The sequence below is a fragment of the Cetorhinus maximus genome, chromosome 24 (assembly GCF_964194155.1).
Source record: "Cetorhinus maximus chromosome 24, sCetMax3.hap1.1, whole genome shotgun sequence".
Lineage (NCBI taxonomy): Eukaryota > Metazoa > Chordata > Chondrichthyes > Lamniformes > Cetorhinidae > Cetorhinus > Cetorhinus maximus.
In genome coordinates, this window is record NC_135902.1 from 380,334 (window position 1) to 404,941 (window position 24,608).

General features: G+C 41.3%; 1 protein-coding gene across 2 annotated transcripts in view; it reads right to left on the reverse strand.

Moving 5' to 3' along the window:
- The window catches only part of slc38a12 (solute carrier family 38 member 12), a 294,942-nt gene that overhangs the window by 83,764 nt on the left and 186,570 nt on the right, over window positions 1-24,608 (reverse strand). For both annotated transcript variants that reach the window (XM_078570625.1, XM_078570626.1), the window contains exon 9: window positions 7,472-7,565. In XM_078570625.1, the coding sequence (XP_078426751.1) occupies window positions 7,472-7,565 (94 nt within the window). The remainder of the gene's footprint in view (window positions 1-7,471; window positions 7,566-24,608) is intronic.

Sequence of the window (24,608 nt, forward strand, 5' to 3'; positions counted from 1 at the left end):
ACTGTCACATCACCCCCATCACTCTCAGACAGCTCATCACTCAACCGCTAGCCTTTTGCCTATAAAAAGGCATTTCAAAATGAGAGGTTTGCAAGAATAATTTGTTAAATTGATCAGTCCATCATCTTAAATTTATGAACAATAAAAAATCCTTAAGTATTCCATAGTCTATACAGTTTATGTAAACAGCTATTTTTATACAGGTAGCAGGAATCTACTTAGAAATAGCAAGATGTTACAATACAGAAATAAGGCATTCAGCCCAACCAGTCCATGTCAGTGTTTACCCTCCCACAACCAAATCACCCCAATTTACCCATGCAGTTGCCTATATTCCTTCACCTGTTACTTTATACAGGATACAAATTAGCTCATAATTCACAAGTTACTTAGAAATATTCCTGTCATCAGGGGTACTACATAGCAAATTTGAAGTTGTTGACTGATTGCTGGAGAGGGCCCAAGTAGCATAGGATACTTACCACTTAGGCTTTCAACCAACTCTTAGTGACTGGTCAATAAATACATTTGTACATTAGTATTTCAAAACTTTCATAATGGGTTTACAGATTCCTCATGGCTAAAGGTGCCTCACTGGCTTTCAGAAGGATGTGCAGATTTTATAGAAGGTGTAGAAAGGATTTACAAGAATGGTTTCAATGATGAGGGACTTTGGTTACCTCAGTAGATTGGAAAAGTTGGGGTGCTCCCCTTAGATAAGGTTGAGAGATTTTCTAGAGGTGTCCAAACACATGAAGGATCTAGACAGAGTGGATAGAGAGAAACTGTTCCCACTGGAAAAATGTTCAAGAACCAGAAGACATCAATTTAAGGTAATTGACAAAAGAACCAAGGATGACATGAGAAACACTTAACACAGCAAGTGGTAACTTGAATCCATTGTCCAAGTATGTGGTGGAGGCATGTTCAATCATGGCTTTTAAAAGGGGGATTGGATAAGCACAAGAGAAACCGGTTGCAAGGCAATGGGAAAGGACAGGGAGAGGAGGATTAGTTAAAATGCCCTGCCAGAGAGCCAACATGGACATGGTAGGCTGAATGGCTCTCTTTTAAGCTGCTACCATCAAAAAAAAGAGAAATCACTGAACATCAATGCATGTTTTTGGCACAGACGGCCATTCAGCCAATCCTATCCGTGCCAGAAATCCAAAAGTAATCTCTCATAGTTCTGTAATTTTTCTCTATTTCAAAGGGTTATCCACATTTTCCTTAAAAGATAGAGGTCTTCCGCTTTGTCATGAAGCTATTAATGTAAGTAATATTACTGGAAAATATTTTTCTTTTAAAAGAGAGGTTTAGTCTGTGGGTGTGTCTTAATTGGATTAAAGCCAGCTAGTCCGGGTGCTTTGACGTGTACTCGTTTTGATATGTAAGAGAGGTAAGCATGCATTTGCAATTTTTGAATACAGCACTCAAGAAGCAGGGTGCAAACTGACACCTATCTAACAGATACCAAGCCATATATTTATATTACTAATAAAATTGGTATTATAAAGGGGTTTTATTGTTAGAAGAGGCTGGTAATACATCGAGAATTTACATTCAATGGGCGGTGGGAGGTATAACTTCAGCAGTTTTGAGGTGTGCGCAGCAGAGGCAATGTGAGATCAAAAGGCAGCTGTAAGCCTCCAACTGTCTCCACAGGAACCAAAGTGAAAAGAACCTCATTTTGAATTCGTATGGTGAAAATGCTTTGCCTGATGTCTGGTTAAGTCTATGGGTTGCTGTTGCCTTAATGGAGATTAGTTTAGGAATTTGTTAAAAGTTATGGTAGCAGTAATTTGTAGCCACGTGTATATATATTTTAACCTGTGTAAATTAATAACATTTTTCATTTAGATTAATCTAAAACCTCGAGAACTGGTGATCTGATTCCTGAATTTAGAGTCGCATCTCAGACATAACACTTAAAATTATAGGTTATTAGCTGTTTAAAGTTTCCCTCTGGGATTATTAAATAATTCAACTGTACCAACTGCATCGGTCATAACAGCTTCAAACTATTTACAAAAACATGCTCCAATAAGCCTGTGTAAAATAAATTCTCCTAATCTCGCCTTCCTCTGGACCATATTAAACAGGCTCATTCATTCAGAATTCACTCATTCCGCAGCTAAAAGTCTTTCTTCATTCCCAGAATTTAAGCTTTGATTAAATTTCCCTTAGCCTTCTTTCTTCTAGCAGAAACTATATTTCCCTTTCCTGGTAAGCCTGCACTGTATGCATTCTATGACTTTAATGTCCTTCCTATAATGATGTGCCCAAAACTGACAACTACAGCCTAACTTATGCCTTGCTCAAATTCATCATTACTCTAACAACAAAATAAAAGCAGCATGATACACCTGGAGTATCATCTAAGGAGAGTCAGCTGCTTAAATGAAAATGTAAACCTTTGGAAGCCAATACAAGAAACATCTTAGAATGGGTCTGCTCTTCTGTGCCTCAACTTTCCATGCAGAAATGGAGGCATCCTGGTTCACAACCACCATCTAGAGAAGAATGAAGACCAGAAATTATGACTGATGGATGAATATTATTGCAGAAGAATATTAAAAGCCAGGCCCATTTGTGACTGCTACCTTAAAGAGATCGTCAATCATTTATTGGAATTTTTTTCAATTTTTTTCTCAATAGTACAGAACAGCCTCTATTTTCCTTAAGTTTTGGCATCCTGTCAGAGTAGTTTCATTTTCTGAAAAGCCACTTCAGCAATGTCTCTTAGCAGTATGTTCATGAAAGAATATCACTCAGTCAGCATTTAAACTGTGGAATCAGACACACTGCCTCTATTTATCAACCCATTTACTAAAGCGGTTGCCAACCCTCTGTCTATCGTGACATGTCACCTACCTTTGAAAAATGTAGTGACCCACTGGTACTTCAGACTTATAGCTGAAGTTCATTTACTGGAACCCTGGTCTGACCAGGTAAAATCTATCAACCCTGAGTGCAGGCTCTCGATAGCTGTGCCAGTTCAAGTACCCAGTGAGCTCTGGCTGCATGATGGTGGCGTGAGTAGTAAATCATAACATGTTGGGCATTTTTTATCCAGCTGTTCATCACAGCGCCTACGTGAGAGTTAAACATAATACACTTTACTCAACCAGTATACTGGAAATTGTTCTCTCTCCTCAGCTACCGTCCCCCCTCCCTTTAGAAATAGCTGTCATCATCTTCTCCTCAAAAGATCCACCCTTGGCTTCTCTATCCTTGCAAACTACCATCCCATCTCTTAACTCCTTCACCAATCTAAAGTCCTTGGACCTCAAATCAGTGCCCAACTTTCCTGAAACTTCACGCTTGAATCTCTCCATTCAGGTTTCTCTCCGTTACAGCCCCACTTGCTCTAACCAAAGTCACAAATATGACTGCTAACACTGTCATTTTCCTCGATCACACAATGATGACACAATTCACACTGCCTTTCGTGCATTTTCTCATCCCACAATATGTGGTCATGCTCTTTTTTTTCAGCCATCTAGACCTCAAATTCTGGAATTTCCTGTCTAACTGGCACCTCAGTCCCCCCCATAAAGGCCCTTCTTAAAACTTACCTCTTTGATGAAGCTTTTAGTCACCCTAATATTTCCTTCTTTGGCTTGGCATCCATTTACTTCTAACTGCGCCTCTGAAGAGTCCTGATGTTTTTCTTAAAAGCATTGTTTAAATGCACTTGATGATTATTTATATCCAAGCATACTGTGTACCTAATCACAGCTCACCAAATCAATGCCCATTTCTTGTGGTTCTGAAACTGCCAAGCATAATCCAAACCACCACCTAGGTACACCCAAACAGCCAACATGCCTCCCCTCACATGCCAAAATATGATCTTCAGCATAGTCAAATGTACTAACACTAGTTAACTATCTTAGTGGTTGCAGAACTTAAAGGTTACACACAGTGCCAGAATCAATGATTTCTGAATATCTTTAGGAAGTACAGAATTTCTTTTTATATCTGAGGAAATTTTAATCCAAAGATCAGGGAGCTTGGGAGACATGTCTAATCTCCATCAGGGGAATGCTGCTTTCCAAATGTCTTCAGATGGCAAGCCTCGTCTTTCCTGTCAAGAACTGCTCAACAAGTAGCATTTCCTGAGAATAGACTGTACTATCTAAATACATCAGTTTACAGATGGTTAGAATCATACACTTACAGCTCAAGGAATATGCAACATGATACAACAGGATACATTTATGCAATACCATACAGGGACATGATCAGATACAAACACTGGAAACTACCACAGACACATTGGGATGAACTATCTCCATCCCTGCCAAAGCTCCCACAGTTCTGCCTATGCATGGAAGTTGAATATAAAATTAGCTGTGCTTGGGGGGCGGGGGGTGGGGAGGAAATGTGAGAGAGTAAGTGTAAAAGAACACACAAGGCAGAAAGGGGTGTATAAACTCATCGGTTAGGGGTGGAGGGGAAAAGAGAAGAGCAGAAATAAATGAAGGGGGCAGGAGACAGACTGGGAGAGTGACAGAGAGAAGATTATTTGAGAAATAAAAATATTGAAGGTTTGATGACACTGACTGGTGAAGATGACATTACTTTACATCCAGTGCTTGTGCTGTAAAAATAATGTTGAGTTAACATGTGAATTTTGCAATTTCAAGCAAATTCATGAAAATGGTAACAGCCCATTTAAAAGAATATATTTTAAAGAGAAATGGCCTGACTGTATACTGTGGAGAACAATAATTATGGGTGAAAAATTGATAAAAGCCTGTTAAACCTTCCATTTTGATCATTCAAATGCCAAATTAAAAGTAACAGTTTCTTAAACCAAATCATTGTACAGGTCACTAGAATCATAGAAAGTTTACGGCTCAGAAGGAGACCACTTGGCCCACTGCGTCTGCGCCAGCTGATAAAATGAGCCACCCAGTTTAATCCGACTTTCCAGAATTTGTTCTGTACCCCTCAGGTTGTCGCACTTCAGATGCACATCCAGGCACCTTTTAATTTCTGCCTCTACCACCCTTTCTGTCAGTGAGTTCCAGGCCCCTATCACCCGCTGAATGAAAAACTTTTTCCTCATCTCCCCCTTAATCCTTCTACCAATCACTAATTCTAAACCCCCAGTCACTGACCTCTCTGTTAACGTAAATTGGGCCTTCCCATTCACTCAAGACCCCTCAAAATTTTGTACGTCTCAACCAAATCTCCTCTCAGCCTCCTGTTTCAAGAGCAGCCTCAGCCTCTCCAATCTTTCCTCATAGCTGCAATTTTCCAGTCCTGATAACATCCTCTTAAATGTCCTCAGTACCCTCTCTAATGCAATTACGTCCTTTCTGTAATGAGGTGACCAGAACTGCACACAGTACTCAAGTTGTGGCCTAACTAACATCTTATATAGTTCCAGCATAGCCTCCCTGCTATTATATTCTATTCCTTGGCTAATAAAGGAAAGGATTCCACATGCCTTACACTGCTACCCTCAGGGGTCTGGTAACATTCACTCCAAAAGTTCCTCACTTCCTCTACACTCTCAGTATCTTCCCATTTATTGTGTATTCCTTTGCCTTGTTTGACCTTGCCAAATGCATCACTTCACACTTCTCTAGGTTGAATTCTATTTGCAACTTTTTTGCCCATCTGACCAGTCCATTGATAGCTTTCTGCAGTCTGCAGCTATCCTCCTCACCATCAACCACACGGCCAGTTTTTGTGTTTGCAAACTTCTTGATCATTCCCCCTACATTTATATCCAAATCTTAGTACTGAGCCCCGTGGAACCCCACTGGAATCAGCTTTCCAATCACAAAAACACCCTTCAATAATTACCCTTTCTTGCCTGTCGCTGAGCCAATTTTGCATCCAGCTTGCTACATTCCCCGGGATCCCATGGACTTTCAGTTTCTTAACCAATCTGTCATGTGGGACCTTGTCAAAAGCCTTGCTAAAATCCATGTAGACCACATCAACTGCCCTACCCTCATCAATCCTCCTTGTTACTACTTCAAAAAATTCAATCAAGTTAGTCAGACACTACCTTCCCTCAACAAATACATGCTGACTATCCTTGATCAATCCATATCTAAGTGACAGTTTATCCTGTGTCTCAGAATTGATTCCAATAATTTGCCCACTACCGAAGTTAGACTGAATGGTCTATAATTATTCAGTCTATCTCTCATTCCCTTTTTAACCAAAAGGTGCAATGTTAGCAGACCTCCAATCCTCCAGCTGAAACCTGAATCCAGTGAGGATTGGAAAATGATAGCCAAACCTTCCGTTAATTTCTCCCTGGATTTTTTAACAACCTGGGGTATATTGCATCTGGCCTTGGTGATTTATCCACTTTCAAGGATGCTAATCCCCTTAATACTTCCTCTCTTTCTATGTTTATCATATCCAATACTTCACAAAAGATGGGGATGATGCAGACATTGTAGTTAAGGAGAAAGCATGTGAAGACAGGCACAAGGTATTCATTAAGAGCCATGCCTACATCTTCCACCTCCACACACAGGTTACCTTTTCCTGGTCTTTTATGGGCCCTACTCTTTCCTTAATTATCCTCATATCTTAAATGTATTGATAAAATATCTTCTGGGTTCACCTTGATTTTGCTTGCCAATATTCTTCATGCCCCCTCTTTGCTTTCCTAAGTTCCTTTTTGATTTCACCCTTGATTTATACTCCTCTCAGCTTTCTGTAGTATTGAGTTCTTGGTGTCTGACATAAGCTTTCCTTTTCTGCCTCATCTTACCCCGTAAGCTCCTTGACATCCAGGGGGCTCTGGATGTGACCGCCGCACCCTTTTTCTTTGTTGGAACATGTTTACTCTGAACCCCTCAAATCTCCCCTTTGAATGCCTCCCACTGTTCTGATACTGATTTACCTTCAAGTAGCTGTTTCCAATCCATTTTTGTTAAATAACTTCTCGGCCTAGTAAAATTGGCCTTACCCTAATTTAGAACATGAACTCCTGTTCTATTTTGTCCTTTTCCATAATTATGTTAGAATAACTGAATTATGATCACTACCACCAAAATCTTCTTGCTCCATTTTCAAATGGCCAATCAGCCTGTGGTTTCTACAATGAGGTAACGAGTTAAAAAAATCTGTAAGCAAATTCCCTTAAACACCTGTCATACATTCCTGAAACTCCAGGTCCTGCAATATACTTCATGCTTTGTGAATAATAGGTAAAATCAATTTGTTGCTGTTAGAATGACCTTGTACTTCAAAGTCCAAGGTCTTTCTCCTCCTCACACCAACTGCTGATGGCAACTACCAATGGTAGTTCCTGTTGTGTGCTGGATATAACTGTCTCCCCGCACCCCCTAACCTCCATGGGAGACAAGCCTTCCTCAACCATACCCCCAAGTGGAGCACAGGTTTCCCCCACACTGCCTGCATACAACACCACCACCTCCCCTGTATAACTAAGTTATTTACAAAGCAACAGTTTAAATAAAATTCTTACCAATCCATCTCATCAGGGAAGTGATGATTTGAAGGTATTTGGTCTTCTGAACATTGAAGAAGGTGAATGGTCCAAGAAACAGAGAAAATGCAGCCTGTACAATAAAAAAAAAGTTGCTTAGACACAAATAAGCACAATTTAGAAGTCCACAACATGGCTCCATGATAAAGTGGAACATGAGACAGCAAAGGCATGTGACAAATTATTCCATTTTTACAGGTACTAAAGCGATGGCAAACCAAGAGAATTAGAGAGAGAGAAAGATGAAGTAGAGAAAGGGAACGCATGACAGGTGTCAGGTTGATAATACAAGAAAAAAATCAGGCTGAAATTCAGAGAGGAAGTGAAAAAGGAAGTCAGTGATCAGCAGCTAACATTTTACATTTATTCTTTTATGGGATGTGGGCCTCACTGGCTAGGCCAGCATTTATTGCCCATTCCTATTTGCCCTCGAGGTTGTGGTAGTAAACCCTCTTCTTGAACCACTGCAGTCCATCTTAACACCCACAGTGCTGTTAAGAAGGGAGTTCCAGGATTTTGGGCAGGCAGGAAAGCGAAGTTGAGACCACAACCAGGTCAACTATGATCTTATCGATCAAAATACAAGAAAAAAATCAGGCTGAAATTCAGAGAGGAAGTGAAAAAGGAAGTCAGTGATCAGCAGCTAACATTTTACATTTATTCTTTTATGGGATGTGGGCCTCACTGGCTAGGCCAGCATTTATTGCCCATTCCTATTTGCCCTCGAGGTTGTGGTAGTAAACCCTCTTCTTGAACCACTGCAGTCCATCTTAACACCCACAGTGCTGTTAAGAAGGGAGTTCCAGGATTTTGGGCAGGCAGGAAAGCGAAGTTGAGACCACAACCAGGTCAACTATGATCTTATCGAATGGCAGACCAAGCTTAAAAGGGCTGAATGGCCTACTCCTGCCCTTAAGCCATATGTTCATATTTTGATCCAGTAACAGTGAAGGAAGTAACAGTAGGAATATAAATAGTAAAAGGGTAGTAAGAGAATTGGTGGGGCCAATTAGGGACCAACAAGGAGATCTACACATGGAGGATGTGAACATGGTCAAGGTACTAAATGAATATTTTGTATGTCTCTTTATTGAGGCTGGTGCTGCCAGAATCATGAAAGAGGACGTAGCTGAGATACTGGGTGGTTAAAAGTTGATGAAGAGGGGGTATTAGAAAAGCCAGCTGTACTTAAAGTTGATAAGTCATGAGGACCAGATGGTATGCAACTGAGGTTCCGAGGGAAGAAAGGGTGGAAATTGCAGAGGCACAGGCCATCATCTTCCAACTCTCCTTAGATACAGGGGTGGTGTCAGAGGACAGGAGAATTGCAGAAAAGTGTGTAAGGATAAACCCAGCAAGTATAGGCCAGTCTAGTTTAACCTCAGTGATAGGAAAGCTTTCAGAACGATAATCATTGACAAAATTAGTCACTTGGACAAGTTTTTTTTTAGGGAGGTAACAGAGGGTTGATGAGGTGTACGTGGACTTTTTGCATTTGATTAAGGGGCATATAGCAGGGGCTTGCTTGCAAAGTTGAAGCCCTGGAGGACATGCAGCAGGGATATGAAGTTGGCCGAGTGACAGGAAAATTAGAGTAATAGTGAATAGGTGTTTTTCAGATTGGAGGAAAGTGTACGGTGGGGTTTCCTAGAGATCAGTGCTAGAACCACTCTTTTTTGTAAGTGCATTAATAACTTAGACTTGGGTGCACAGGACACAATTTCAAGATTTGTTGATGATACAAAACTTCAAATAATATGAACAGTGGGGAAGATAGTGTTGGGCTTCAAGAGGACAGAGAGGCTGGTGAAATAGGACATGGCAGATGAAATTTAATGCATAGAGATGTGGAGTGATGCATTTTAGTAGGAAGAACAAGGAAAGGCAATATAAAAGATACAATTCTAAAGGGGGTGCAGGAGCAGAGAGACGTTGGGTATATATGCACAAATCGGTGAAGGTGTTGAGCAGGGTTAAAAAGGCATATGGAATCCCAGGGTTTATAAAAAGAGGCAATATAGTACATAAGCAAAGAAGCTATAACAAACCTTTATAAAACATTATTTTGATCTCAACTGGTGTATTGTGTCCAATTCTGTGCAACCCACATTAGGAATGATGTGAAGGCTTTGGTGAGTGTGCAGAAAAGATTTACAAGAATGATTCCAGGGATGAGAGGCTTCAGTTAAGAGAATAGATTGGAGAAGCTAAAGTTGTTCTCCTTAAAGAGAAGGTCGAGAGGAGATTTGATAGAAGTATTCTAAGTCATGAGGGGTCTGGACAGAGTAGATAGAGAGAAACTGTTCCCATTGGCAGAAAGGTCAAGAACCAGAGGGCGCCAATTTAAAGGTGAATGGCATAAGGACCAACCACACATGTTAGCTCTTACTTCATTGGCAGTAAAAAACTGGATAATCCATTAGGCTGAACTAGTAATGAACAGAATCTCAAGCCTCCAAAGTATCTCTTCTGGCTTTCAAATAGCGGAACGACACTACATCCAAGCCGAATTTCAGGCTCGTGCTGCCACATTAATTCATTAAATAGTAAATGAATAAATGAATAACAAAGATATCATGCAATACTTGTATTAACTATACTGCCTTTAATCAGCACCTTTCACTATTTTAGGACATCTCAAAGCACTTAACAGCCAATGAGGTGCTTTTTAAGTATTGTCATTTCTGTAATGCAGGGAAGCAGTCAGATTTTGTCCAGCAAGATGTCACAAACAGCAACAGGATTAATGATCATATAATTCAACTTACTGATGTTGGTTGAGGGTTATATGTTGACGAGGGCACTGGGACAATTCTTCTTTTCTCTAAATACAGTCACAAAATCTTTCATGCTCATTCGAGACTATGTTTAAATGCTACATTTGACAGATGACATCTCCATTAGTGCAACACTCCCTCACTTCAGCACTGGAGTGTTAGCCTTATGTGCCAAAGTCTTTGCAGTAGGGCTTGAACCCATGCCCTTCTTACTCAGATGAAAGTGTTGAGAGCATTTATATACTACCTTTAACATCCCACACCATCAAGGTGTTTACAAGAGGAATCAAAGTCTAACACTGAGCCAAAGGAGGAAATACCAGCACAGTTACCCCTTTGACCAAAATTTTGGTTATGTTTTAAGGAGCACCTTAAAGGAGAGAGAAGGGGAGGGGTTTATGGAGGGGATTCCAAAGCTCAGGGACAAAATCAAGGATGTGCAAGAAGCCTGAATTAGAGGAGTGCAGAGATCACCAAGGTTTACAGGGGTCTGGAGAAAGTTATAGAGATAGGCAGGGGCAATTTGAAAACAAGGATGAAAATTTTAGAACTGAGGCATTGCCAGACCAGCTGCCAATGTAGATCAGCAAGCACATGGGTGCTGGGTGAACAGGACTTGTTGCAAATAAACATATGGGCAAGAGCTTTGGATGAGCACACGTTTATATAGCATGGAAGATGGGAGGCCAATTGGGAGCACATCAGGATTGTCAAGTCTAGAGATAAAAGCACAGGTTGGATTTCAGCACAAGCTGGAGCAGGGATGGAGTTTGCAATATTAGAGCTGGAGGTAGACAGAGAGTTTGGTGATAGAACAGGTATGCAGTTGGAAGCTCACCTTGGGGGGTCAAACAACACTTATGGTTTTGAATAGTCTGGCTGAGTTTCAGACAACTAACAAGGGGACAGCAGAGAGGTTGAATCAATAATGAACAGAGCTAGTGGCAGAGTCCAAAAACAATGGCTTTGGTGTTCCCAATATTTGGCTGGAGAAAATGCTGCTCATTCAGTAGAACATATCAGACAAGCAGTGGAACAAATCAGAAAGCAAAGGGAGTCAAGAAAGGCGGTGGTGTGATAGGGATAGAATGTGCATGTGGAACCTGACGTTTTTGGATGATATTGTCAAGGGCCAGCATGTCAATGAGGAATAGGAGGCTAATGGTTACACTTTTTTTTTAAAAATTAAGTAGTAAAGCTTGTTTATTGGAATGTAATGATTCTTTATCACTTTTCTCAAGTTTGGAAGATTCAGATAAATGGTTTGCAAGAACTTTAGGTAAAACTTATTAGCCTAGAGTGTTCAATACTAATTGTTACCAGGAAATTCAAAAGAACAGCTCGAACATTTGAAGTAATAACATGCTGTGTTTGAATTGTGTGGCTTGGTTTTCTCCACTCAAGCAAACTGACAAAACAACAGGTTCAAAACATCACCAATCTATAAATGCATAATTTTTAATTACTTACAAAGGAGCTAATACAAGGCTAAAAAGACAAAGGGCAGGATTTTTAGTGCGGTGGGCACCCATGATTGGCAGGCCCGGGAGTAGCTGGGGAACAGACCCCTGACCGCGATTTCACGCTGGCTGGCAAATTAATGGCCAACCAACGTGAAAGGTGCATTGAAAGGCCCGGCGTTGCTGGGGTGGGAGCGGGAGGAGAGCGAGCGCTGAAGTCAGCACGGGCGCAGGGGAGTGCTCACAGAAAGCTCCCTGAAGGCAGAGAGCTGCCTCAGGGAGCTGAATTTAAATGCCAAATATAAAGATCGTAAAAAAGGGAAAAAATGCCCACGCATCAGAATCAGTCACCAGAACATATACCAGATGAAAATTCTGTGCAAACATTTTAATTTAATATCGGAAACCTCATCCCACCCTTGGATGAGGTTTCCTCAAAAAGGCAAAGGCCGCCTGGCTGATTTGCCCGTCCACCAACCATAACGTTGGACGGGCAGCGAAAAATCACAGTTGATTAAACATGTTAATGGCCTTAATAGGCCTATTAATCGTCAGTGGGCACACTACCTACTCTCGTGTATGCCCGCCCACCGAAATATGCGCGAGTGCGCGATGACATCGGGACGTTTGCCAGGTGTGATCCCTTGCTATTTCACACTCGAGCTCGTCAGGCCCACGCCTGCATGCCAAGCAAAAAATTCTACCCAAAGAACTTATTCCTGAACTTCTGAATCATCAGAACAAGCTGATAGGAAAGTTCTATATTAGAGATCATGAATGGGAAATAAATCCACAACATTCCGACTTGGAAGCAAGGCAGCAGCTAGAAGGGCAGAGGAATGAAGGAACAGGATTAGATTCAGAGGTGGTATTGATGGGTTGGATTTTACCAACTCTTTGTAGATGGGCTGAGGGGCCTAGGAATATAGCAGCAAAGTGTTGGGAAGGCAGTCCAACATCTTCCCTCCACCGGCTGCCAATTGGGAGGGCAATTGTGGAAATTAAGTGCCCCATTAAAGGATGAACTCCTGTCCCCACTAGCATTTTACTGGTGTCGAGGGAGAGTGTCGTCACATGGGGAGATGCTGGACAAGGTGGTGGCGGTGGCCTCCTTTATGGCTCCCTGGGCCCAATCCGCAGCTATCGCACTGCTGCTTGAAGGTCTGTTATTGTGGGTCTTAGCTTAGGTCATCCTTGTCAGGATCAGTAGAGACTGAAGACAAGGCTGCTGGTAAACTTTGCCTTTTATTAAACATTCTATGTGCAGGATGATGCTTAGCACGAGGCTTTATATAGGCTCCCTCTCAGCATGCACTGTCATGTGATCTTACATCACTGATGTGGACTGTCTATTTACATATTTAACATTAACCCTTTAAACTACATCTGCCCCCAAGTTTCTGACTCTATACATTATTTACTTTAACCTACATCTCACCCCGAAGTCTCTGCCTTCACCTGTGAACCAATGCCTTAAGATTCTAAAGGGACCAGATAATGAAGACCATCGTCCAGAACAGTAGACCCAGAGAACACAGCCTGCACTTGGAGGATTAAATTCAAAGTTCATATGTGGAAGCAATATTTCAGTGAGTAAGTGGTAAATCTATGGAATTACTTAAGGAGATGGTGGAAGTAATTAGTATTGACTCAAATAAAAATTCGATGTCTTTCAGAAAATATTTTAGAATACATCAGATGGCCAAATGTAGATGTGCCATATGGTAACTGCAATGCTTGACCAGTGAGGTTTTCCTCATGTCACGTCAAGATCTGTTGTAGGCAAATTGATAATTCACTGCCATAATTTGTCAACAGTTCCATTATTATTGCATTGTTTGACTATCAGGATGGGAGAAGGCAAACTGGATGGACCTTGGTAATTTTTTGTCTAGCAATTCCTATGCTTCTTTGTTAAGGCTGCAGAGACGAGGGAGGTCTGGTCTGCCACATATTGCACAGGAGCATGACATTTTTACTGATGCCAAGGCCCAGATTAAAGTGCTCAGACAAACCAGGATTTGCATCATCCTCTAGCCCAGCCATTAGGGAGTTGTAGAGAAAAGTGTAGCCAATGAAATTTGTACCCTCAGTGGCCATGCCCAATGAGGGGTCATCAATCCTTCCCAGTAGTGGGCTAGGAAAGTGCAGCATTGATCATCATGATCCTCTCCTAGGTAAAGGTTTGGAAGCCAACCCCCGCCCTACTCATCTAACCTGTTCTCTATAGTGAGATTGTTATCTTGTTCCTGATTTATCAAACTGGAGAAAGCTACCTTAGTGGGAAAAGAAAGTCATCTATTTCAGAAAAGTAAATCTACCCCTTGCATTAAACAGATGGTTAATTGAAAGCACTGCATTTTTGATTAAGCATTTTGGGGTTTCTGTTTAGATGGCGTACATACAGTTGGTAAAAAGCCTTATGACCATCCAATCACCTGCTTCCGTCTCGGCTGATTCTCTCTAGCTCGCTGGCCAAACTTCCCCTAAAGCTGCCCCCCTGCCCTTGCACCCAACTTGCATCTTTCTCCAGTTCCTTTCTCATCTCTCCTCACGCCCTCCGCAAAGTCATCTTGTCCATGGAATCCACCTTCTGATCTCTTGATCCTTTTCCCACTAAACTGCTGACCAGCCAATTTCTCTTCATAGGTTCCACATTAGCTGGTATCATTAATCGTTCTCTCTTCTCAGGGAGAGCCCCCTCCTTCAAATCTATCATTCCAGTCCTCAAAAAAAACATGACCACTCCATCCTTGAAAACTACCAAACCACCTTCAACTTCTCTTTCCTCTCCAAAGTCCTTGAAATGTGCCATTATCCCCCAATATGTGTGTTCATCTTTCCTGGAACTCCATGTTTGAATTCCTCCAGTCTGGTTTCCATCTCTGCCACTGTACCAAAATGCCTCAAGAGTCGCAAATGACATCCTAGTTAACTGCTACAAAGGCAAACTGTGACAAAGGCCAACTATCGTTCCTCATCCTTCTCGACCTGTCTGCAGCCTTTGACACAGTTGATCACACCTTCCTCCTCCAATGCTTCTTCTCTGTGAACCTAACTGGGGAATGCACTTGCATGGTTCCATTATCTAACTGTAGCCAGGGAATCACTTGCAATTACCATTGCCTTGTGTTCTCCCAAGGATTTATCCTTGGTCCCCTCCTATTTCTCATCTACATGCTGCCCCTTGGTGACATCATCTGAAAGCACAGCTTCCACATGTATGCTGACAACAACCAACTCTACCTCAGCACCACCTCTCAATCTTTCCATGTCTCTAAATTGTTAGACTGCTCATTTGATCCAGTACAGGAGGAGCAGAAACTTCCTCCCATTAAATATTTCAAAGACTGAAGCCATTGTCTTCAGTCCCTGCTCCAACCATCCCTCTCCCTGCAACTGTCTAAGGCCTAACCAGACTGTCCACAACATTGGAGTCACATTGACCCCAAAATGAGCTTCCAACCATATATCCATCATCATTAAGACTGCCTTTTTCCACCTTTATAGCATCAGCCAACTTTGTCCCTGCCTCAGCTCATCTGCTGCTGAAACCCTCTTCCATGGCCTTTGTTACCTCTACACTTGACTACACCAGTGCACTAGCTTCCCATATTCTACCCTCCATAAAGTTGGTCATCGAAAATTCCATCATCCAGAACTCCATTGCCCATGTCCTTACTCACACTAAGTCCCTTGCACTCATTACCCCTGTGACTGAATGGCAATGGTTGCTCATCAAGCAATGCCTTAATTTTAAAATTCTCATCCTCGTTTTCAAATGCTTCCACAGCGTTGCTCCTCCCTATATCTGCAATCTCTGCCAACCCTACAATCCTTCCAGATATCTACGCTCATCTAATTTTTCTCTTGAGCTTCCCTGATTTTGATTGCGCCACCATTCATCGTCTTGCTTTCAGCTGGCTAGGCCTTAAGATCTGACATTTTCTCACTAAACTTCTCTATTTTCCTTCCTTCAAGATCCTCCTTAAATCTGACCAAGCTTTTGGTCACCTGCCTCAATATCATCTTAGGTGGCTCAGTGTCCAATTTTGTTTTATGATATTCATGTGAAATGTCTTGGGTCATTTTATTATGTTAAAGACACTACATAAATTGTTGACCTGCATTACAATACCTCTACAATAAATAGAACACAACCAATACAGGCTGAGCAAGCAACATTTTGATTCAGGCAGGGGGAGGAAGCTATAGACAGCTTTCACTGTATGTTTACTTTCATTTGGTCAAAATTCACATTCTGAAACATCCAGATTAGATACTATTCCTGCAAGCATAACCTAATTTCTCAGCACGTCCGGATATAGTCAGGCTACTGTTAAGTTGGCGCAAGATAATGGTTTAATGAAGTACTACAACCAACATCAGTCCTTCCTGGCCTTGCAAGCATCACTAGTCAAATGCATGTGTGTGTGTGTGCAGTGAAACACTGAAGGCTAAAATAATAAGGAGCTGCTCCTTAGAGACATGGATTAATGGTCGCTGCATCAAACATGTTTTAACAGGTGTCTGCCCAAGCTGACTACCTCATGCATCAGATTGAAGGTTTCTACACAAGGAGACAGCAGAGGTATTTAGCTATTAAGAAACAGGTGTGTTTTGCAATTTAGCAGCAGCCTGAGCCAACTGGTGGAGCAGCAGGGTTTGAGTGCACAGTGCATGAAAAGGAACAGACCCACAGTGAATACATGGGCTAAAAATTCCATACTCCTTTCTACAGACGCTCTAACCTACAAGATCCATAAGGCAGATTGTAGCATCCTGATGAGCAACAGCAGTGTATCAGAATAAAAATTGACACCATTAACTGTGTTGGCTGACTCTATTAACTGAACATTAACTTTGTCACATCACATCCTTCATTATACTTCAGTGGAGTATGGACAGTTTGTAATGTGGTGATACTGCATCAGTGGATATATCAGTAGGAACGATAATCTTTAAATAATTACCATTGCTCGGAAAAAAACATGCAGCAGATTTTGGCCCTGTAGCAGGGAACACAAGAACCAAGGGGACAATTTAAGCCTAAACCATCCTGTGAACAATGGACAGGGCCAGGTCAGCTGCTGATTTACACCCCTCCTGACTTTACCTTCTTTTGGCTTCAGTGGAGGGCAAGAGACCAAGCACAGTATGAAAGAAACAGCTGTCAGATGCTGATTGAGTATAAAGCAACCTCTCTGTGGCCAAGGAAGGGTTATTTATTGTTCAACCTGAAAAACATAGCTTACTTGGGAAATTTAGCATAACTGAAATTTGAATTTACCGTACAGAGATCAGCAGAGGTTCATGCCAGAAATGATGCAAATTAGCTATCAGGTAAAATGCTATAAATCGAGGATTTCAAATAAATAGTTCAATAGAACAGTGACCATAAGACACAGGATCAAAAGTAGGCCATTCGGCCCATCGAGTCTGCTCCGCCATTCAATGAGATTATGGCTGATCCGATAATCCTCAACTCCACTTTCCTGCCTTTTCCCCATAACCCTCAATTCCCTTACTGATTAAAAATCTGTCTATCTCAGCCTTGAATATACTTAACTACCCAGCCTCTACGGCCCCCTGCAGTAAAGAATTCCACAGATTGACTACCCTCAGAGAAGAAATTCCTCCTCATCTTGGTTTTAAATGGGTGCCCCCTTACTCTGAGATTATGCCCTCTGATCCTAGACTCTCCCAAAGGGGAAACAGCCTCTCAGCATCTACCCTGTCAAGCCCCCTGAGAATCTTGCATGTTTCAATAAGGTCGTATCTCATTCTTCTAAACTCCAATGAGTACAGGCCCAACCTACTCAATCTCAAGAAAATCCCTCCATACCAGGGATCAACCTAGTGAACCTTCTCTGGACTGCCTCCAAAGCCAGTATATCTTTCCTTAGATAAGGGGACCAAAACTGTTCACAGTATTCTAAGTCTGGTCTAACTAATGCCTTTTATAGTTTTAACAAGACTTACCTACTTTTACACTCCATTCCCTTTGAAATAAAGGCCAACATTCCATTTGTCTTACCAATTACCTGCTGAACTTGTATGTTAGCTTTTTGAGATTCATGCACAAGGACCCTCAAATCCCTGTGCTGCAGCTTTCTGCAGTCTTTCTCCATTTAAATAATGTTCAGATCCTCTATTCTTCCTGCCAAAGTGCATAACCTCTCACTTTCCCACATTATATTCCATCTGCCAAGCTTTTGCCCACTCACAACCTGTCTATATCCCTCTGTAGACTCTGTCATCCTCACCACTTGCCTTCCCCACCTATTTTTGTGTCATCTGCAAACTTAGTGATAGTACATTCATTTCCCTCATCTAAGTCATCCTTTCCAGCCCTGAGGAGATATCCTTAACCCTGGCACCAGGCAGGCAACAAAGCCTTCGGGACTCATGCTCACTGTTACAGAGAACAGTATATATCCCCCTAATTACACTGTCCCCTGCCACTACTACATTCCTATTTCCTCCCCCCACTTGAATGGCTCCCTATACCACGGTGCCGTGGTCAGTTCGCTAATCCTCCCTGCAATCCCTGCTCTCGTCCACACAGCTTGTAAGAACCTCGTAACTGTTGGACAATTGCAGGGGCTGAGGTTCCTCGAACACTAATTCCTGAGTCCCCATACCTGCCTCACCTACAGTCGCACCCTCCTGTCGCTGATCACAGACCAAATTCCAATTATCTAACCTGTGGGAGGGTATGACCGTCTCCTGGAGCAAAGTGTCCAGGTAACTTTCCCCCTCCCTGATGTGGCGCAATGTCAGCAGCTCAGACTCCAGCTCCTCAACTCGGGTCCAAAGTTCCTCAAGCTGTAAACACTTACTACAGATGTGTTCACTCTGGATCACATTGGTGCCCAGCAGCTCCCACATGCTGCAGCAGCAACACATAGCCCACCCTGCCATCGCTATCTTATTTTATTTATTAATTAATTACTCTAGTACCCTGCTCTTTACACTTCATTGAAATTAATTACTTACATCAGTATCGATCTTATGCATAACAAGCTATTTTTAAGAAAGAGAAAATAAAGCCTAGAGATCTAAACACTAAGTTTACAAAATTATGAGGGGTATAGACAGAGTAAATGCGAGTAGGCTCTTTCCACTTAGATTAGGAGAGATAAACACGAGAGGACATGGCTTTAGGGTGAAAGGGGAAAGGTTTAGGGGGAACTTCTTCACTCAGAGAGTAGTGAGAGTGTGGAACGAGCTACCATCTGACGTGGTAAATACGGGCTCACTCTTAAGTTTTAAGAATAAATTGGATAGATACATGGATGGGAGAGGTCTGGAGGGTTATGGACTAGGTGCAGGTCAATGGGACAAGCGGAATAACATTTCGGCACAGACTAGAAGGGCCGAATGGCCTGTTTTCTGTGCTGTAGTGTTCTATGGTTCTAACCATAGACCTTAATTTTAATCTAAAGGCTAGAAATACTCACCAATCCAACTGCTCTCCGCACTCTTTTTAAATGAAGTCTTCCTGCTCTGTTTTAAATTAAGTCCACGCTCACTCGCTCTTTGTTTTGCACACTTATTTTACTGGATTAATGCTGAGTGAATTTAGCTATTGAAGTGAAAATACCAAGTTTAGAATATAACAAAGGCAATCAGAAAAGAGATAAGGAGATGAGACAAGGTCACTTTAAACTGGTGTAATTTAGAGCAGTGGTCTCCAGCTCATAATGTACAAGGCAGATTAACACCATGTTAACCACTTGTCTCAGGAACACAGTCCCATTTCAAGCAGGCAAAATGTTTAACTTAGAAATATTAAAACAGGTACTGTAGCATGGGACAAGAGATACCATCAAGGGTAAGAACTGGAATTCTCCATTCTTGCAATGCAACTGAGACTGAGCAAACATTATACTCTATTTACATCAACCAGCTGCACTAAAAGATTCCACTTCAAAGCACTTTCCATTTCCCTAATTTGAACATCCATCCCTTGCTGATGATTTGATGTCCACCCAATGCTACAAGATGCCAAAATACGAGTGAGTAACAACAGTTGGTACTTTACAGTGTTAAATTAAACATCGAGTAAAAAGAATCCAGTGTTGTGGGGAAACGAATTCAATGGAAATCACTGAATCCAAAAATGCTCAAATGGAAACAAAGAAATGCTCAAATGACCAAATAATATTGACGTGAGATAGAACATGATATGAGGGTTTACAGGCCCATGGTCAAAGAACTCCTATGTCACCCTATTCAGGATAGAGTACACAGCCCAACCTAACTCCCTCCCCAATCTCTCACAACACCCACTCGGCATTGAATACGCAGTCTCTCTTCTCCACTCCACCCCCCCACACAAACTCCACTCAGGGTAAAATATAGACTTGCCATAGGGGGTGGGTATAGCGCATATGTTTGAAATCCCTTTAAGCATTGAGAGCAGTGGCTTCCCCTCTAACCTTTTATATATTGCGAATGATATTATCTGCATTTCTCCAGTTATAACATCCTGTTTTAAGTACCTAAAAAAATCTAAAATACTAAACATCTAACAAAGATCATTTTTGTTTCCTTTTTTAGAAGGAACTGATGTTAAGGCAGACGCTTATTTATCAGGGGTTTTGCTGCAGAAATGGCCAAACAAATTACAGCATTCATCCCCATAATGAATGTGGTGTTGAGGTTGATGAATGCTTTTAATAATTTCCTTGTAAAAAGAAATCAAAAATAATCTTCGTTAGACATTTAATATTTTTATACTATTGCCACTAGGGGGATAACTTCGGTTGCAAGTAATCCTCTCCCGAGCACTAATGCAGTTACTTGCTTCTGTTTCAAGTCCATGATTTACCTTTGTTTAGCAACTGTATCGGCTTAAGCACAACAAAACAAATAAATGGTTAGTGCCGTGAAGGGCAGGTAACCTACACAGAATTTTAAAGCTCTCAGTAAGTCACCCGCATTTAGAGCAGTAAATTATCTCCCAACACAACTATCTTCAATACACGGTAACAGTGAAATGTAGTTGGCTTCAAGTCACCATTTCCAGACTGGCAAGGCTGCAAAACTTTACACAGACTCATTAAGATAATTAATGTGTGCTGCTCAGCAGTTAACATCCTATATAATAATTTCTTTCACACACTATCAAACAAATTTATTACCATAATTTGCTTCATGCGTTGAGGTTCACGTACTAATTAAATACTTTCTCAACGCTGGACAAGTTGTTTATGACATTTCTAAGAAGTCGCTTTGGTAGCTTTTTAATGATGGTCATTAGGAATATTTTGGGTAGGTCTGCTGAGAGAATAAGGACAGAACTTAGTTCAAGGTGGTTTCACAGACTGTTGCTGGTACATAATATATAGCAACAATTTACAGGCACTGTTAACCCTCAGGAACATGCATCCTCTCTAAACAGAAGAGCTTCCAAGAAAAGTTTTTTAAATTTCATTACAGCTGTCTTTTAAACTATTTTATTCCTTGTAAAAGGCTCAGGGCAGGACAAGCCATTGCTAAAAACAAATTTGAACCGTCCATCTCAAGGTGCAAAAATGATCCAAAATTGACTTATTCCCAGGTTTTACCAAAAGCACTCTGAATGGTGTAGGGAAAGAATTTAAACTATCATACTTTGGTTTCCAGCTTCAAACACAAGACTTGACTTCTGTTGTAACCTGACTGCACATGCTCTCTAATTGAAATCAAACCAAAAATCCTGTAAAATAAAAACTGCTTCTGCCAACAAAACACCTTAGTTTTAATGACATTAATTATATTGTTAAGATATGAAAGGAATTGTTTAATTAAGTACCTAGAGTACTCTTGGAGTCTGCTGGGACATCAGTGAGGTAGGTAGAAGGCAGACATATGTTATTCTGTATATAAACCTGTTATCAAGAAAAGGATTAGCATCTAGTTTCATACTTCACCGTCTGGCTTTGGATCCATTTAACATGGTAACAGAGGATTGCTACCTAAAGATGAAGATTGGAAACTAATCAGACAAAAGATTGTAATGAGTTACTGTTGTGAAGAATGGCTGAAATCAAGTGTAAATTGTCAAGTTATGATTACCTACCACAGTTCTCCAAATCTAAACCTTATGACCAGTGGAAAAAGAGTGGACACAGGTCATGGCATTCACGAAGCGAAAACAAGGCATGGCTTGGCATTGTCACTCTCTGACAAAAATAAAATTAGCAAAGTATTTTTGCCTGTCAATTGGATACTGATGAGGGTTTGGATATTCTATTAAGTTTCATGGATAAAATTTAAGAAATATGACCTATTGAATGCTTATGAAGCATAGTTAGACATTGATAGATTTAGAAAGAGACAGTTACTCCATAGAGGAATATATAATGGAATTTAACATACTATATAAAAGAGCGCAGAAATTCAATTGGGTTAGGCCACAACTGGAGTACTGCATACAATTCTGGTCACCACATTATAGGAAGGGTGTGATTGCACTGGAGCGGGTGCAGAGAAGATTCACCAGGATGCTGCCTGGGCTGGAGGGTCTGAGCTATGAGGAAAGATTGGATAGGCTGGGGTTGTTTTCCTTGGAGCAGCGAAGGTTGAGAGGAGCTCTGATAGAGGTGTATAAGATCAAGGGACATAGATAGAGTGGTTGGAAGGTACTTTTTCCATTAGTAGAGGGGTCAATAACCAGAGGGCATGGATTTAAGTTAAGAGGGAGAAGGCTAAGAGGGGAGTTGAGGAGAAATCTTTTCACCCAGAGGGCGGTGGGAGTCTGGAACTCACTGCCTGAAAGGGCGGTTGAATTAGAAACTTTCGTAACATTTAATAAGTATTTAGATATTCACTTGCGTTGCCATAGCCTCCAGGGCTATGGGCCAAGTGCTGGAAAATGGGATTAGTGTAGTCAGATCTTTGTTGACTGGCATGGACACAATGGGCCAAATGGCCTCCTTCTGTGCTGTAAAGATCTATGAGTCTATGAAATTCCTTGTTCAGTGCTCAGTTCCAAATTGTTGGATTGTGCTTAAGCGTGGCAGATAGATCGGCTCCTGGTCTTAACTGGAGTTAGGTTCTCAGATTTTAGATCAGTTGCCTGAAGCTTCAAAAAGCCCTGGGAAAGCAGTCATTTCCTGTAGCCTTAATGGCACAAATGGGGCGCTCAGCGATATCACAGAAGATGGAGGACTCAATGATCACAGCCTTTCGACATGAATCAGATACAGAGCGCAGGCGTTAGTACAACAGAAGAATTACAGACAAAGAAATGAGGATGAAGGCATTTTTGGCAGATCTGACAGATAACAGGGCTGGAGCACTGGAGTAATAATAATAGATGAATGAATCCCAGGAAACTGTTAACAGGTGTTTCATACGTGACTTACAATATTATGCAGCAAAATGCCCAAAGCGGAACAACAGGGTCTTTGAAGTGACACTTGACACTAAGTTTGGAAGTTGAAGATAAAAGTATTGATCAGTTTGATGGAATTGTATGGTCACAAGAAGCTTCAGTCTGGTAATGAGTGCACTCGTCACAAATCCATTTCATTGCACCATGTTGGACAGTGGTTGCATCTCGACAGTACGTGGAACCAACTGGTTAAAACGTTATTTAGATTCACTCAGTAGTAAGGGTCGAAGCAAGGCCAGGGAATATGAAAGTTCTATTGTTTCAGGGGATGACAACACATTGGGGTCACAGAAAAGAGTGGTGATTCCATGCAGGATAGCTCGAGTAAGGCACTTTTAGTACAGATGTGGTGTCCAGTGAGATACCCTGGCTGCTGAGCAAGTCTTCCAATGACAAAGGCACAAATAAAACTGGACATGGAACACAGACATTTGATATAGGTATTAAAAATCATGAGGGGTTGGACAGAGCAGATAGAAAAAAACTATTGGTGGAAGGGTTGAGAACAAGAGGGCACAGAATTAAGGTAATTGGCAAAAGAAGCAACGGAGACATGAAGAGAAACTTTTTCTCGCAGCAAGCGGTTAAGATCTGTAACATGCTGCCTGAGAATGTGGTGGAGGCAGATTCAATAGAGGCACTTAAGAAGGGATCAGATTATCTGAAAAGGAAGAACGTGCAAGGTTAGAGAGAGAAGGCAGGGGAATGGCACTAGATGCCTTGCTCATTCAGAGAGCCGGTGAGCCAAACAGCCTCCTTCTGTGCTATAACAATTCTGAGCTTGTAATAAAAATTTTCTTTGCAAAGTCAAGAGATTAGAAATCTACCCAGGCTGCGTTTGCTGGCCACACGGCACATGCACAGTTGTACTGTCTTCCTCAGTGACGTCATTGTGAGCAACGAAGATCAGAATCAAAACCAAAAAGTTAAACCGACTTCCCAAAACGAAAAAGATGCATGCAATTCCACAGAAATAAGATTCCAAAAAAAAATAACTTGATAATGTTAAATGTGAGCCAGAAACTAGGCATGTGTACCATATTCCCCTGATCTCCAACTTGGCTCAATGCAACAGGCTTGTCAAAGCAGTCATTCGGGATTTTTTTTTAAAAACTCTTTGCTTTCCCTTCCCGATTACATAAGCAAAGTTTCTCCAATTGTTTTAATGTGTGCCTCCCCTCTACAGAGGTTTTTCTAAAGATGGGTTTTGCTAGCACTGTCTCCAGCCAGTGATATCATTGGTTTTCTGTGCATCTTGCATGGACATCTTGCATTAGCAGGAGGCAGTGATTTACCCAATCAGGACATTATTGCATCCTTTTAACAAAAGCTAGCATCTCAAATCAGAATGTTAATAAGTGTTAATGGCATCAGGTGATAGGAATGAGAGAAAAAGCACAAATTATCTTAAAGTTACATTGACAATTTGCTCATTCCTCCTATCACAGATTAAAAATCCCACTAAAGGACAAGGGTGGTTGATGAGTACACAA